A 17,044-nucleotide genomic window follows, 5' to 3' on the forward strand; every position below is an offset into this window, starting at 1 on the left:
CTTGTCCAACAACTCACTCAAGTCCAGTTTAGACATACTCCGAGAGAAGCAAACCGGTGCGCTGACTGGATGGCAAAGCAAGGTCGATGGAAACATGAAGATTTTTTTTTGCATTTACAGCCACCATCTTTTGTTGGAAATTTATGTATTGAACACTTTTTTTTTGTTTTTTTTTTAAATGTAAATGGGAGATTTCAAATCCAAGACTTCTCACTTTTACTTCCTCTTTGATACCATCCGACACATTCCTTTCCAATGAACACATTAAATGAGAGATCTCGAATCTAAGACCTCTGATTAACACTTCCTCTTCCATAATATCCGATACATCCCACCTCCAAAACACATTATATATATATATATATGTGTGTATGTATAACGGGCTCACGGCTATAGTACTACCTCTCAGCTTGTAGTGAAAATGACGTTCACCCAACCTCAAATTATCAATTATATAGACGGTCGAACGAGTGGTGGAGCTACCATAAGGTACAGGCGCGCCAAAATGTCCAATTTTATAGACGAGATTTTGGAAATAGAAGAGGTTAAAAGCTAAAATACACATGAACAGCAATAAAGTTTCAGCCAGCCTTACTCCACTTCTGTGCAATCCTGAACTAATGAACCCTTTGACACAAAGAATGAATATAAAGAAAAGATCCTTCCCTCAAATGCTTCCTTACTGCATTCTCATTTTCCTCCTTTTATTAGTTTCGCCTATCATCAGAGATGGATTCTATAATGCAAAATCGGATCTCAACTTATCCAGATTGGAAAATCAGGCTCCTCCTTATTATGGACAGCCGACAAAATCTGTTGATTACTATTACATGATGTTCTAGAATTTGATGGCTGAAGGATACTTAATTTCCAGCCTCAAAAGCTTGATGCATCAACAGTATAGGTGGACTTAATGTAATTGCGCCAAGGAAAATAGGTGTCACTGATGCAATTGGAATTTCTGAGTCAGCAATTAGCTTTTCAGACAAAGAAACTCTTAACCATCCCGTGAAAAATAATGCATTTGATTTCGAGTTCTTTGATTACGACAGCTGGTTTGATTGGTCAATCCATCCTTTTGAAACAGCAGCACAGAATTGTAGGACCCTTAAAGTAGGAGGTTATTTGGTTGTCCGCATGGTGTCTAAAGACGAGTACAGTTTGAACTCTTTTATTAATTTGTTCACTTGTTGTGAATTAGTAGCTTCGTGTGACATCAGAGCCCTGGAATCCAAATCGCCTTCTCTGCGTGAAATGGTTCTGAAGAGAGAGAACAAGTTTTCTAGCCATACAGGATCATATAAGTGCATGATGCCACAGTACGGAAGAAAACTGATCAACAAGCTTGAGCCATTGGTAAATGGTAATGGAAAAACCACAGGACTCGTGGAATGCACTAGGTGGAAATGAGAACCGTATTCAGTACCTCTCTGCCATGGTTGATTTGAGCTTTAAGGATATGTACATCTATGTGGATCTTGGATCCCGAGACTATGGTTCAAATATAGAGAGTTGGTTCAGAAAGAAATAATCAGAAGCAGAACAAAACATTTGAGATCTACGCAGTTGAGGCTCATGAGTCTTTCCATGATGAGTAGAGCCAAAAAAAGGGGGTGACTTTTTCGCCTTATGCTGCATGGATAAGCAATGAGACATTGTTCTATGAAATTGATTGGGAACCCACAGATGTAGAGCAATGATGGGAACAGATGGATGGGATTCAACCAGAGCAATTGTCAAGTAAAACAGAAGGATTATGCTGACAAGCTGTACAAGGTTGACGCATTGGACCTTTCGGATTGCTTGATAAGTACAGTTTCAAAGAGGGATTTTGTGGTAACGAAAATGGATGTCGAGGGTACTTAGGTAGATTCGATGAAGAGCTTGGTTGAAACTGGTGCAGTGTGTTTGATTGAGAGAAATTTCTAATTTTGTGATGAATTTTAAAAAAATTCTACGAATGGATTCCGTCCGGGGGTCAGTAGAGCTCGCATTTCACGAATGCGAGGTTAGAATAGAGCTCGCATTCGCGGAATGCGAGCTCTACTTATTGAGCTTGCATTCCGCAAATGCGAGCTCTAATATACACTTGGCATAGTTGTATGCACGTCTATTTTTTTTTTTTTGGTATTTTACTTCCTTGCCTTAAGTTGCCTGCAGATGTTTGTATTACAAATATATGGTATACTAAATATATAGTATGCACATTAATTTCTTTGGATTGCTTAAGGGTATATTGTTAATAATAGGGGGTTTAACCATAAATTATAACAATTATGAAGTAATATATATTAGAAAATTAACACAATTATGAATTTTTTTTTTTGTAAAATTCAAATTTAATTAATAAGAAATGAAATAGGCAGTAAGCATTTACAAACAGAAAACAAAATCCTACAACAACTCTAGGACTCTACACCTTATTAAAAAAAAAAACTAGTTCTCTATACCTCAGAGAAGCTAAACAATCCTACAAATAAACTGCAAAATAAATCACAATAACGCAAATTATGTTAAGCTAATAAATACTACTGTGCAACAAAATTTTTGTCTTTGTCCCGCGTGAAACTACAAAGTCAAGAAATCTGCCTAAACATTTTGTTAGCATTTTTCCAAAAGCAGAAGATGGAAAATTGCCCATTTGTACTGGGGAGTTCGTGATCTTTTCCTCATTCTAGTCTACTTCGAAAAAGGAATACTCACATCTCAAACAACAGCCTGTTCATCTGCAGCGTCCCGCAGAATTCTAGAAAGTAGGTGGCAATATTAATTACATTTCAAAATTGACTGCTGCGATAACTAATTCGATGGCGCTCCTTAGTGGGAGCTCAGGTTACTTGAGCTGAGCTCGCATTCCGCGAATGCGAGCTCACTTGAGCTGACCTCGCATTCGCGAAATGCGAGCTCAGTCAACTCGCATTCCACGAATGCGAAGACCCCTTTTTGTAGAACAAGCTCCAAAAACCGCCCCTGTTGTAGAATTCTTTTTTTTTTCCATCATAAACTAAGAATTCACCCGTTTGATTGATGAGTTGCTTTTTGGAATGTCATTATGATATTTTCATAAAATGCTGCTCTGGTCAGAGGATTAACAGATACAAGATGACATATGCTCAGTGCTTAAACTTGTTTGTCAAACTTAGAAAAGATGGGTATATTGTGCATCAATGGTGGTGAGTGCAAATAGGCAATTAGTATTGTTGATGTTTATATTATTTTGTTTAGACAATTGAAGTTTCACAGAATAGGATGTCTTCATTTGTTATAGTTCCTTCCTAGTGCAATAACAGACTCCAATTCCTACATTTAAGGTTTCTAACAAAGCTGTTTGATTAATGCTAAAGAGAGTCGAAAAATTTTGGTAATAGATCAAGGCTTCTCAATGTCAAGTTCAAAAGCAATGTAATAGCCCTCAGGTGCAATGGAGTCTTTAGGTTATGAATATTGGTCCTATTGCTAAGTTCATCATTCTGAAATTGCAATTGAAATTTGCAGGACCCTAGTAAATTCATGATTACCGGACATCGGCTTGCCTACTCCTAGAGTTTGAACTTACTAGAATTATACTTGAATTTGTCCTTGCCAACAGCAATGAAGGATCATATGAACGCACGTTTCCTCAATACAGATAGAAAATTGACATAAAAACTTGAGCTTGTGGTGATGAATTTACGAACCAATAGTGCACTAAGGAAAAGGCGAATGATACCTCTCTGGAATGGTTGATTTATCCTTCAATTAGAGGTTTGTATTTGTCGATCTCAGTCTGTTAGAGCAAGACACTTGTACTCTCTGTATTCGATGCTGATGAGGAATTTCCATGAAAAGTGCAGAAGAAAGAAGGGGTGACTCATGATCTGTTGCCTTGTACTGCTTGGCTTTAGGATTAAGACCTTATGATTGTGATTTCGTGTATTCTCATATAAACTTGAAAATACACGACCATAGGATGATTTGAAACTGAATGAAAACTTAGAGCCTTCACATCCCATCTTTTTCAGCCCTTTAGTCAAGAAATGTTACAACCAGAAAACACACGACCATCAATATACATTGCTTTGCAATTTTTTTTTTGACAACCTGCACTATAGTACTACACTATATCAAACAAACACACATCAAGGAGTAGAACTTCCACTGTAAAAACTGGTACTGTAAATCAGTGCACCTTTCGAACATCATTGACCTTTATCATTTAAAAGAAAATAAAATCATTTAAAACGTTGCTGATATTTCGTCAAATGAATTGTTTTGTTCTTCACTTTTAAAATAGTAACTGTACGTTCCTTATAAAATTAAGTCAGTAAAATTTGGTTTCAACCTATGATTTCGATCACTTTTTAGCTTGAAATCAGTACGTGATGCACATTTAGTTATTTTATATAATGATACGAAGGATGAGCTTGTATGGTGTCCTGTTGCTTCAGGTCTTTTTTCAATTTCATCCGCTTTCAGCATTATGCGACAAAATAAACCAATAATGATTTCCAGGAGATACATTTGGAGCTCTTGAACTCCTCCAACAATTTCGGTTTTTATATGGAGGCTTCTAAATAATGTCATACCATTACCTGATGTTCTTGCAGGCTTGGGCTTTAATATGCCTTCAATATGTTCTTTTTGTATAAATTGTGAAATGCCACTGGCCATTTGGTCCAGTGGTCATCCCCTTCTTTGGGGATGCTGGAGGTCAGGGGTTCAACTCCTGCCTCTCACAATTTATCACTCTACGTGGCTGGTCTTTGCCCCCGTGGGGTAGCATGAGCGGTCCGCTCCCCCTCTTTAGGGTATGTCGACCTTCCTGACTTGTCCAGGGTTCGAGTCCCGCTGTTAACGTGTTTGGTGTGGAGTGGGGTCTCCTTTCCCGGGCCACAAGAGATTAGTCTGGTGAAATGGTGGATCATCTATATTTTCAACATGTTCTCTAGTAGAGGAAATCTGATCTTTTTTTGAGCATCTATTGGATATTCCGAGCACGTGTTATGCTGATATTCTTGTCCAAATGCAGGGTCTATGGATTAATGCTTCTAATTCTTTTACGATTGGTTGTCTTCTGCAGATTTTTCCATCGATCGTGTGTTGGGAAATTTGGAAAGCATGGAATCTCCAATTTGTTTGAAGGTGTTGTTATCCTAGCTAGTCTGCTTTGTCGTCAAATTATTGTTAAAGTTCAAACTATCTTGAAAGCTTGGCCTTTGGCTTATAAGAAGGAATACGGGATGTGAAGCTTCTTGCTACGGGTATGGTTCCTTTTCTTATCCCACAAATTCCTTGGCTAGCACCACTATTCTCTTTTTTCAAATTAAATGTGGATGGTTCTTCGCTTGGAAATCCTGGACATTCAGGTAGGGGTGGTATGCTCTGTGATCATTTTGGTTATGTGATCGCTGCTGCGTTTTCTACATTCTATGGTCATTGAACCAATTTGGAGGTGGAGGCAAGAGCCTTACTGGAAGGTCATGTTGTTTGCAATTTCGCTTGGTCACTCTAAAGTTTTGGTTGAAATGGACTCCAAGATTTTGTCTGATGTGGTTCAGAGGAAAGCTAAAGTGTCCATAGAGCATTGATAAAGTTATTTGCCAAATTTGAGTTACTTCTCAGAATGGACAATTTCATCTTGTTCATGGTTATAGAGAAGTCAATTCTGCTGCAGATGCATTTGCACGACTTGCCAGTACCAGCCAAGTGTCCACTTTTCATCATCCTCATGATTTGCCACGGATTGTAAAAGGAATAGTTAATCTTGATAGGATGCATTTTCCTTGTTTAAGAATTTCATGAGCTATGTATTCTTCTTTTAAAAAAAAAAAAAAAAGTATATGAACAAAATCCCTCTTTTAGATTGAGAAAAAAAAATTTTCATTTTTTTAATCTCAAAGGTACATTCAAATAAGCATTGAATTATCACAATTTGTGTAAATATGGTATATTTTGCGATCAATTGATTACTGATAACGAAGAATGAAAAATATTGCATCACAATTGAAAGAATGAGAATACGAATATGAAAAGCCAAGTGCATGAAAAATAAAGAAGAAAAGGGAAAAGAAGAAGCAAAAGTAAGAAACAGAAAGGAAAAAAGGGGAGAAAAACATACATAAAAGAGTGTAATAATAAGGGCATAAGTCTATAATAAAACTCAAAATTCAAGTAAGTGAGACTCAAATGCAGATCAATGAATTGAAAAAGCAACGTGAAATAAGACATACAAAGGCATAAGTGTAATGTATCCCAACATATTTTTTGCCTAAAATGTGCATCTCAATAATTTGGGACCATAAAGCATAATATTGTTGGTTTCATCCAATTTAATGTCGAATTTCATCATGGACAAATCATTCATTTAGTCAAGTCCTCTAGGATAGTGTCAATTTTACTTCAGATGATTCGTTCTGTGATACCATGAAAAAACAAGAAGGAAGAGATTAGGAGAAATATTTCTCAAAGGTTTACAATGATACACTAAACTATATTTATAGCCTTAAAATAAAATAATCTAATTAGTTATATTAAATCTAAATACTATTTAAATTTTGGAAACTAGTCCTATTCTAATTGATCTTTTCTTTGAAATTCAAATACAAATCAAATAACATCTACATACATCTCATTCCAACACATAAAGATCAAAACACTTGCTCTATCTTTTTTTTCTTTTTTCTTTTTTTTATCATAGCCAACAAACTTGAATAATGTCAATATAGTCCAGCATACAATAATCAAAACAGGCATTATAGCATAAAATTATATGATGTGCTGCCTCACAAGTTTTGAAAGAACAAAGTAGAGTAGGAAATTGTGAGTTGTGCCTTGTGCATAAAGCAAATTGCTGAACTCGGAGACAAATATAATCTTGAGCATTCCACAGAGAAATCCAATTTTTTTTTGACAAAATTCTTTGAATTTTCACTGATATGATCACTGATGCCAAAAAGATGCTCAAAACTGGCAGTGCCCATGATGGAAAACAGACCAGAGAGCTGCTTCAGGAAAATTGATCAATTGCAAGAATTCATTAAAAATTTCAGACTTTTACAAAAAAAAAAAAAAAAATCCTCAAAAGTTCTTCAGTTGAAAATTACGCATACAAATTACAACGGAGACCTACGGAAACATTTCTCAAAGAGACTACCAGAGAATTTCGTGAATATTTGTGTTGTAGCAAAGACCAATATGGGCCCGTAATGGACTCAGGTTGACAGAGACAGTTACAGACCAATACAATCCACTAGATTTGGTAAAATCTACAATTTAATAGATATCATATCACACGTTCACTGTTATGGCGGTGAACCTACAAAGAAAGATGGTAGGGTGGGCCCTTCCCAGCTGAATTGAGATCCTTTAACAAAGGCCCAAATAGTAGAACTGGTCTATTTTTAATTTTTTTTTGTCATACAGGGGTATTCCAGCATTTTTGCGGGACTAATCCCCCCGAAGTTGTACAGAGGCTCGTCCAAGGATGCACAGCAAGGTTCGAACGGGTGACTTACGAGATACTATCGCATGTGGTCACCAGTTGAGCTCTCTGCTGGGGGCTGTAGAACTGGTCTATTTGATAGATAGACTTAATGGAAATACCCATTGTTCCAGTACTATTGTTTAAGTAGTTACTATTTACTTTGGGGTAGGGATGGATTAGGTGGTAAGGTAAGAATAATTATAAGTAGGAGGTTTTGAATTTAAAAATTTTCACTTGCTAAAAAAAAAAGTAATTATTTACTTTGACTAATAAATTAAGGAAAATGATATTCACACTCTCAAGTTTTTTGGTGACTTATTATAGAGTCACTGGATTGGAATGAGAAAGGCTAAAAAAGGTATAGGCAACTTGTATTAAAGTAATATGTTAATTTAATCATAATTTGATTTGCAATATACGTAATATATCAAATCCAAATTGTTTTGATCTTTTGATTATTTCTTAAACAGTATAATTGTTATGCAAAATACATTATTAAAAACAGCTATTGGTTGATATCTAGTAAAATATTTATGGGGGCATTAATGGCTACTTCCAAATGGGATTGCTATTACACAAAGGATAGGAACTAAATTTATAAAATTAAAAGTTTGGTAGGAAATACTTATGCGATTGGATGGGGGCAAATATCAAATATGGTAAGGCAGTACAAAATCAGGTTTCATTTGGATAGGCATTTCCTGAATTTAAAAAACCCCCAAACACTACTCTACCTCCTCCACCAAGCCTACACCTCTATTCAATCCCACTCCAACATTCTATGCCACTCTACCCCTCTCCTTCCCCCCTCTCGACCACCACCAACCCCTCTCTCAAGTCCCTTCTACACCTTCTTCAATTTTTTTTTTGGAATCTTAGGAAAGAAGACGAAGAAAGATGAAGAAGATTTATACATGAAAAATTTTCAATGTCTAAACTTGTCATTTCTACCTCTTTTTTTTTTCCAACCCAAGATTGATATTTGCACATGAATTACTTGTGAGAACTTGATAGAGGTTATGTGAATAACAAATTTTTCCCTTTATATTTTGAACACGTGATGAGCCCATGATTTTTTTTCGACATAAATGTAACTAGAAATGCATTCACCGATTTTAAAAAAAAAAAGTATAGTTTTAAATTTAGATATCGAGTCGGGTACTTATCTAGTGCGTCTCCGATCATTCAAGTACCGTATGGCCGTGGGGTAGTTACAGTTCGATTTTTTGTCAGACTGTTCGGATTGAATTGGGTCATAAGTTTATTCTGCAGGTTAGATACCCAACTCGTGAACACCCGTTCATGAAATTACCAGTTTATTCCATGCCTCTTTTTTCTACTCCTAATAATTAACCCAAGTATCAGCATGAATCCCGGGTTACCACCTCAGATATCCACTTCTTTGGCTTAGCATTTTGCCCGTTAATCTAAACAACCACCCCCTTATCAATTTTACAGCTCTAATCTTCAGCTCATTTCTATTCAACTCGTCATTTATTTTCAACTCACCATAAATCTGCTCTTTATAAAATTTTAAGGCTGTTTTTGAAGCTTAAGTTCTTCAATTTCTGAAGTTCTTGCCGTAGACTATGTTGAGCTTTAAAATTTCATAGCTTAGGAAATGTGTGTATGTGTATATGTGATCAGTGTATAGAAGATTTATATATATATATATATATATATATATATATATATATATATATATATATATCTGTGTGTGCATTCTAAGAGGTGTTTTCACTTTTGACAATTCTTGAAACTTCCTACCCTCCATCATTTTTCTTATAAATTTGAATTATTTTATGTAGTTTAAATCTCTATAACCATTTTAAATGGATACTAAATACTTAGCATTCACTACTTCTTACAATTTATCTAAAATGAGTTGATTCAATAACCTAACAGACTACTTAAAATTGGAAATTTTGAAAAGCAAATGAGGAAAGATTCACCAATGAAATCCAAATGGGTCATACCTTTAAAAATAAACAAAGGACATTAAAGAAAGCCATTCAATCAGTTACCAAATAGAATGAAAAAAATATATGAATGGCTCACAATTGAACTAAATATGATTTATATGAAATAAGCATAACTTTAGTAGCTCTTTTAGCCTAGCTTATTCAAATTAAAATGAATAGGAAGAAAAATTAAATGCCCTGTCCATGTTAAAAGAAAATATAAAAATGAACTTAACTTAAAAACATAATCTATGAACTATACACTTAAAAAATAATACATAAATTATTATACCCATATCCATTTTCAAATATATTTTTTCACTTAATTAGTCTAGACATTGAGTGTAAGGAAAATCATTCTATTTTATTACTATATACATAAAATAATTAACAAATGCAAAAATTAGATATCTGTACCAGTTCTTAGATCTATATCAGTTTTTTTAGATCCACTAATAAAACCCAAATAGACCACATTTTTTATAATAAATAAAGGAGATTAAGGAAACCCATTTAATTTGTAACCTAATACAATAGAACTGAAATATAATTAGCTCACCTTTAAACGATATATGGTTCATATCAAATAAAAGTCGAACTTTAGTCCTTCTCTCTTCATTCAACATTTATAAATTTGAATAATTATGAAGGGCAAATAAATGTCATTTCTATGCTAAAAGAAAAGTTGATAATGAACTGAAATTGAAATATAACCTGTAAGCTATCCACATACAAAATTAATATATAAATTTTTGGTATGTTTTTGTCTCTTTTTCTTTCATTTTTCTTTCTTACATTGTTGTATTATATCATGCACTCAAAATATTTTTTTGGACTATGTCCAATATAATAATCTTATAATGAGGGCAATCTTTAAGGAGAACTAAATTTTTTCTTATATGAACTTAAATAGAAAAGAGTTCTTTTGGATGGATTTTCTAGCAGCATTGTTTTTTATTTTTTTAAAAAACATTTTTAAATAGCTATTTATGAAAAAATTGCAAAGATGGTGAATTTACACCCCAAAGATGATGAAAAAAATATTTTTGAATAGCTATTTTGTGAATTTACACCCCAAACTCGATTTTTATCATAAATCATGAAGGACCCAAATTAGTAACAAATTATAAACCCACAGAAAAATATTCAAGAACAACGAAATAAAGGCAAAGAGAAATTTTTCTCAAGTATTCACACAGCGCGGCAGCGTGGCTTTTCTTTTTTCACACTAACAGAAGCTTCTGACTCCGCCATGTACAATGACGCAGAGGCTATATCTAATACACTTCTTGTGCCTTGTACACTTGCACAATTACTAGTGCTATATCTTAATGGAACTAATCCCTTGTGACTCCGTCTATAAACTAACAATGCTACTAACATTATTAACTTATAAGCTAATGCCATATGGCCAGCAAATAAGTCTAACCAATAAACTTGGTTTAATATTCTACATAGCCTCCCTTAAACCAAGTTTTTCTGATTTGGACATGCCCAACATCTTCTTCAACTTGACAAAAGTCTCAGTCTTCAATGCCTTGGTAAAAATGTTAGCCACTTGCTCTTAAGTTCTGCAATAATCAACTTCAATCTCTCTTTCTCGAACCAACTCACGTATGAAGTGATATTTGATGTCAATATGCTTGTTACACCCATGGAGTACTAGATTCTTGGACAACTCGATTGCTGACTTACTATCACAATAAATTTTCATAGGATCAACCTGCTTGTGTTATAGAACACCAAGTATGCGACGTAACCATAAAGGTTGAGTAGCACTGTTAGCCGTTGCAATATATTCCGCCTCCGCTGTAAACAATGCAATCATCTGTTGCTTCTTCGAACTCTAGGAAAACACGTCAGAACGAATACAAAATGCATAACTTGAAGTACTCTTCCTCTCTACTGTATCACCTGCCCAATCACTATCTGTATAGCCAAACAATTCAACTGGATCATTTTTTGAATAAAAAATGCCTTCACTATGAGTACCTCCAATATATCTCAAAATTCTCTTAGCTGCCTACAAATGTGACTGACATGGATTTTCCATGAACCTGCTAATCAGACCAACAGCAAAATTGATATCTGGCCTTGTAGACGTCAAATATCTCAAACTCCCTATCAGACTTTCAAAGTAGGTGGGATTCACATATCCACCACCGCCTTCCTTGGTTAACCTCAATTTTTCTTCAACTAGTGTCATAATTGGCTTTGCTGTATCTATTTTGAATTTCTTTAAAATGTTATCTGCATATTTCTTTTGAGATATAAAAATCCCATTGTCAGGCTGAAAGACTTCAATTCCCAAAAAATATGACATGAGTCCCATATCTGTCATCTCAAACTGCTTAATCATAGCCTCCTTGAACTTTGCAACCATCTCTGAATTATTTTGTGTAAAAATTAAATCATCTACGTACAAGCACACAATAAGAATATCACAACGAGCAGAAGATTTAATACATAAAGTGTACTCTTATGGACACCTCTGAAAACCACGAGTTAGAAAATAGGAATCAATTCTTGTATACCACACTCTTGGGGCTTGTTTCAATCCATATAAGGCTTTCTTCAATCTATACACCTTATTTTTCTTATCTCTTCTGACAAATCCTGCTAGCTGCTCCACATACACTTCTTCATTAAGAACTCCATTCAAAAAAGCTGACTTAACATCCATTTGAAAATTTTTTCAGTTATTTTGAGCAGCTAGAGAAATTATCATACGGGCTATGTCAAACCTGGCAACTGGTGCAAACACTTCAAAATAGTCAATCCCGGGTTTCTGCTTGTATTCCTTCACCACTAGTTTCACCTTGTATTTATCAACTTCTCAATTGGGTTTAAATTTTGTCTTGTACATCCACTTCACTCCAATGGCTTTTTACCAATTGGAAGAGAAGTAAGTTTTCATGTGTCATTCTTCTCTATTGCATGAATTTCTTCCTCCATTGCTTTCACCCAACGATCATCATTGGCCGCTTCCTCATACACAACTGCGTCACAATTTGCAAACAAAGCAAAATTAACAATATCTTCGTCAGAAGGAATATCATCTGGTGTAATAACATAATCTTGCAGACGAGCTGGCATCCGTCGCTGACGCTAGGGACGTCTAGTTAACTCAGTTTGTGGACCCTGAGCAACTGGTGATGGTTAAATATCATAATTATCCTCCTCTTGCTAATAATTTAGAGTCACCCCTACTATCTCAAGATCTTCAGTAGACCAATTCCAAACACCTCTTTCGTCAAAAGTCACATCGTTATTCACTATCACCCTTTTTGTTATAGAATTATACAACCTATAAGCCCGAGAGAATTCACTATAACTAATAAATACACACTTCTCCCTCTTTTCATCAAGTTTCTTTCTAAATTGATCAGGAATATGGGAATAGGCAATACACCCAAAAACTCTGAGATGACCAACAAATGGTCTTCTACCACTCCAACTTCTTCAGGAGCTTTTCCAAAAACACTTTTGGTACGACACCTGTTTAACAGATAAATAGCACAAGAAACTGCCTCGGTCCAAAAAGATTTTGGCATATTTTTCACTTTTAATGTACACCTCACCATATCCATAGCTATCATATTCTTCCTCTCTGCTACTCCATTTTGTTGGGGAGTATACCTAGTAGTCAACTGATGTTGTATTCCATTTTTCTCAAGAAAATCATCACACACCATATATTCCTGACCCCTATATGTTCTCAAAATTTTAATTTGACATCCATTTTGCCTCTCAACAAATGTTTTAAAAATTTAAATGTGTAACGAGCATCAGATTTTTGTTTCAAAAACTACACCCAAACTTTTCTACTAAAATCATCAACAAAGGTAATAAAATACCTGCAACCACCAATAGAAGGAACCTCCACAATGCATAAATCTGAATGAATAATTTCTATTGGTCTTCTGGCCCTCTATGATTTGCCATTTTGAAAAGTATCCCTATGTTTGTTTTCCCAAAATGCACATATCACAGACTCTACCGGGATTTCTAATATTAGGCAATCCACCAACCATTCTTTTATTGGCCAAAAATTTCGAACTGTCAAAATTCAAATGACCAAATCCCATATGCCATAACTAATTATTGTCATCTATCATTGTACTCAAACAAGAAAAATTGGCACTACTCAAATTCAATGGAAATAAGCGATTTGAAGTCATTGGTACACTGGCAATCATTCCAATATTTTTATCAAAAATAGTAGAAATAGCATTCCGGATAGGAATATCACATTTTTTTCTCAGACAACTGGCCCATACTCAACAAATTTTGATGCAACCCATAAACATAGAAAACATCAGAAATAAAATCAGTAGACCCATTTTTCAGACTAATAGGAATTTTTTCCTTACCAATCACTGGTAAAACAGTGTTATTCCTGACGTGTGCGGGGTACACATATACAATTTGCTCATCCACAATCAAGTTTTACATTTATAAACTCCTAAATACCCCACACGCGATTTATCGCAAGTATACGAATCGTGAGCGAGTATAGGGTATTAAGCATCGATCCCACAGAGAATATTGCAATTACCGGTGGTTTTTGAACTCCTTTATTATCTAGACTACAATAAACATATAAATGTAATGAAAACTAACTCTAGAAAGCTCCTAGAGATATGGAATTCCTTACTACTCTTGCAAATGAAGTTACCGATTAAGTGAATGCTATTATCTTGGCTAGTTATGGCGTAATTTCCTAATGTACGTGAAACCTACTCTCGTAGTGAATAAACTATATTTATAGCTAAGCCACACCTACTCTCGTGGTTATGAATTAATTACAAGTTCATTTCTTCTATGAAATTATATGAAACAAGCCACTAAAGCCACATAGGTGCTCCTCTACTCTCGTGAGTGAACTCCCTAGGTTTATCACTTCCTTGAACTAATGTTAAATTCGAATTCTCATTGCAAACTTAACACCTTAAGATTATCACAATTAATGGCCGGTTAATCATGATTAGATAAGCAAAAGTGATAAATAACTTGCTCAAAATAATATCATTGCATAACCAAGTAAACATCACTAACAAGATACAGCAAGTTCAACCATAATTCTAGGCATAAACTTTAGCAAAACATGAAAATAAGATCCAAACTTGTATTATAGTTAAACATGAATTTAAATACAAAAGAGAAAGTGATAGGAGAGATGTCACCCTTGTCACATGAGTTTCAAACTCTCCATCTTTGCTCCTCCAATCATCATCCAAATATAACTATATGTACAAGAAGGAAAAACTACACTAACTACTCTATACTACCCTAACTAATGAACTAAGGAAACTCTAGTGAAAACTACATTTTGGTGAGTTTCTCTAGCCTTCCAAAGTTATGAAAATGGTCTCCAAAGGCTCCTATATATAGAGGAATTCAAGGTCAAGAAGAATTGTTAAAGTTGTCATTTTTGACTCTTGAATCTTCCATTAATTATCTTTCCAACTTTCTAACCTTTTCTTGATTAGATACAACTGAGATTGATAGTTGGAATTGAGTTGGAAAGTTGTGTGAAAGCAAGGTAAGTTGATGAGCAAGTTGCAGAAATCAGGCTACAAAACGCTACTTTATAATACGCGACTACAACCCACGTTTTCATTGAGTCACGTTTTCACTTCTGCACTATTTCAACTGCTATTTTCTCAATGATGGAGGCCGAACTAGCTCTTGTACAAAACATGAAAGTTGTAGCCCTTTGAGTTTTCCAATGCCTGAAGAATCATCCAATTTGGAGCTCTGTGGACCAAGATATGACCAAAATGCCAAAGACTGGTCAGAGATCTGTTCCAGCTTATGACCACAGAATTTGTGCTTCTGTATTCTGACTTTTTGACAATAAAGACAACTGAAATGGATTTCGATGTCTTCATACCAAATGTGGATCTATCTCTTAGCTTCAAAATGGTATAAAATCACTTCAATCCAATGCTTGTAGCTCAAGATATAGCCAAAATACCACAAGATGTCAAAGCTGTGAACCTTGCTTCCTTTTATTCTTGATTGCATTTCTTCTCTTGCACTTCATGTCTTCTTTTTATCACCTTAAACCATCATCAATCATCTAATTATATTCTCAATACACTCTATTTGATGATTGAATCCTTAAATCTACAAAAACATGAAATTTTCACCATAAAAATCCATAGAAATGCATTTTTTCCTACTTAAATCACAAAATGCATATTTTCACTAGAATCCTAGTTAATTAGCTGTAAAAATAGTTAAAACATACCAAAACTAACTAATGAAACACAATTAAAACACGTAAAATATCTGCTTGTCAAATACCTCCATACTTGAACCATTGCTTGTCCTCAAGTAATAAGAAATACAAACCAACAATGATCTAACATTTTGAAAATAAACATATGTGCATTATCAACTTCATTTCCTCAAAAACAAGGTAAATAACTATTATGCAATCAATCATTAATCCTCAAGTACTCATAATATCAAGTAAAGGAGAGCCAATTATACCGCCATCATAACAGATTCAAGTCAATTTCTCATCCTTACCCAATTTTACAAGCAAGTAACTCATATGGTCAATAAAATACTTCCTAAACTCATGATCATCTTCTTATTAAACTTAAAGAGGAATTTATTTATATAATATAGCTAAATATATACTTAAGTTATGAAAGTGTCTTTTGACACGAAGATCGATATTTTTAGATGAAAACCGCCGGTTACTCAACACTTCACATACTCAAGTTGCTTTGCATACACTCAATTCAAGTACCGTTTGACGTGAAAGTCGACATTTGTAGATGAAAACTCCCGGTTACTAAACACAAGAATCATTGGAGTAGAACAACTCTTATTCTTTTTTTTTCTTTTTTTTTTGTTTTCATTTTATTTTCTCTTTTTTTTAAGTAAATATAATAATTAGTCCCTCAAAAGAATAATCATGAGAAGAATATTGCAATTATTGACCATATTTATCACTTAACTTATAAAATCAAATAAAAAGAAGAAATTTCATTAAATTTGCAAAATATAAGCATAATTTTCTCCACTTTACAAGATATACTTTCCTATAAATGCACAAATTATAATCACATAATAGTCATTTCCAAGTTAAATTAGAAAAAAAGGTTTCAAGTCACATATATTTACCTCAAAAGCAGAAGGAATTTGAACTACTAATGGTATGGAACTTATTACCTCTTGGATAAAATTGAAAAAATTTGAAACTTTTTGGGGCAAATTTGCAATTTTGAAAAAATTTTGACCCAAGATAAAGCAAAAGTCCAATATTTACAACCAACAAGTCAATCACATACAATGCATATAATCTCAAATCTCTCCCCCACACTTAACACGTACATTGTCCTCAACGTGTAAAAGGGAAATCAAGATAAAGAAAGTAATACTCCCCTATTGTTATGATTGAAATGCCCGAAGATGAAGTTTCAAGATCCATTGTTTGGTATCTCCAACGCTTCATGAGTTCCATTGGATAATCATTAGTGATATAAACCTAAAAATTGAAAACGAGAAACAAAGGTGATAACAAAGGCATTCATAAACATATAACGGTGATCTGTAACTCCTATGCCTTTGTCTTAGTGATGTACCTATAGAAAATACACAA

At 34.3% G+C, this 17,044-nt stretch overlaps 1 protein-coding gene across 1 annotated transcript; it reads right to left on the minus strand.

Moving 5' to 3' along the window:
* Window positions 1-11,269: 11,269 nt before the first annotated feature.
* LOC113704826 (uncharacterized mitochondrial protein AtMg00810-like) lies at window positions 11,270-11,806 on the minus strand. Its single transcript, XM_027226699.1, has 2 exons — window positions 11,464-11,806; window positions 11,270-11,352 (listed from the first exon to the last, which is right to left on the minus strand). Exons 1-2 carry the CDS (start codon window positions 11,804-11,806, stop codon window positions 11,270-11,272), a joined length of 426 nt encoding a protein of 141 aa, XP_027082500.1.
* Window positions 11,807-17,044: the final 5,238 nt, after the last annotated feature.

This window comes from Coffea arabica, chromosome 8e (assembly GCF_036785885.1).
Source record: "Coffea arabica cultivar ET-39 chromosome 8e, Coffea Arabica ET-39 HiFi, whole genome shotgun sequence".
NCBI classification, from domain to species: Eukaryota; Viridiplantae; Streptophyta; class Magnoliopsida; order Gentianales; family Rubiaceae; genus Coffea; species Coffea arabica.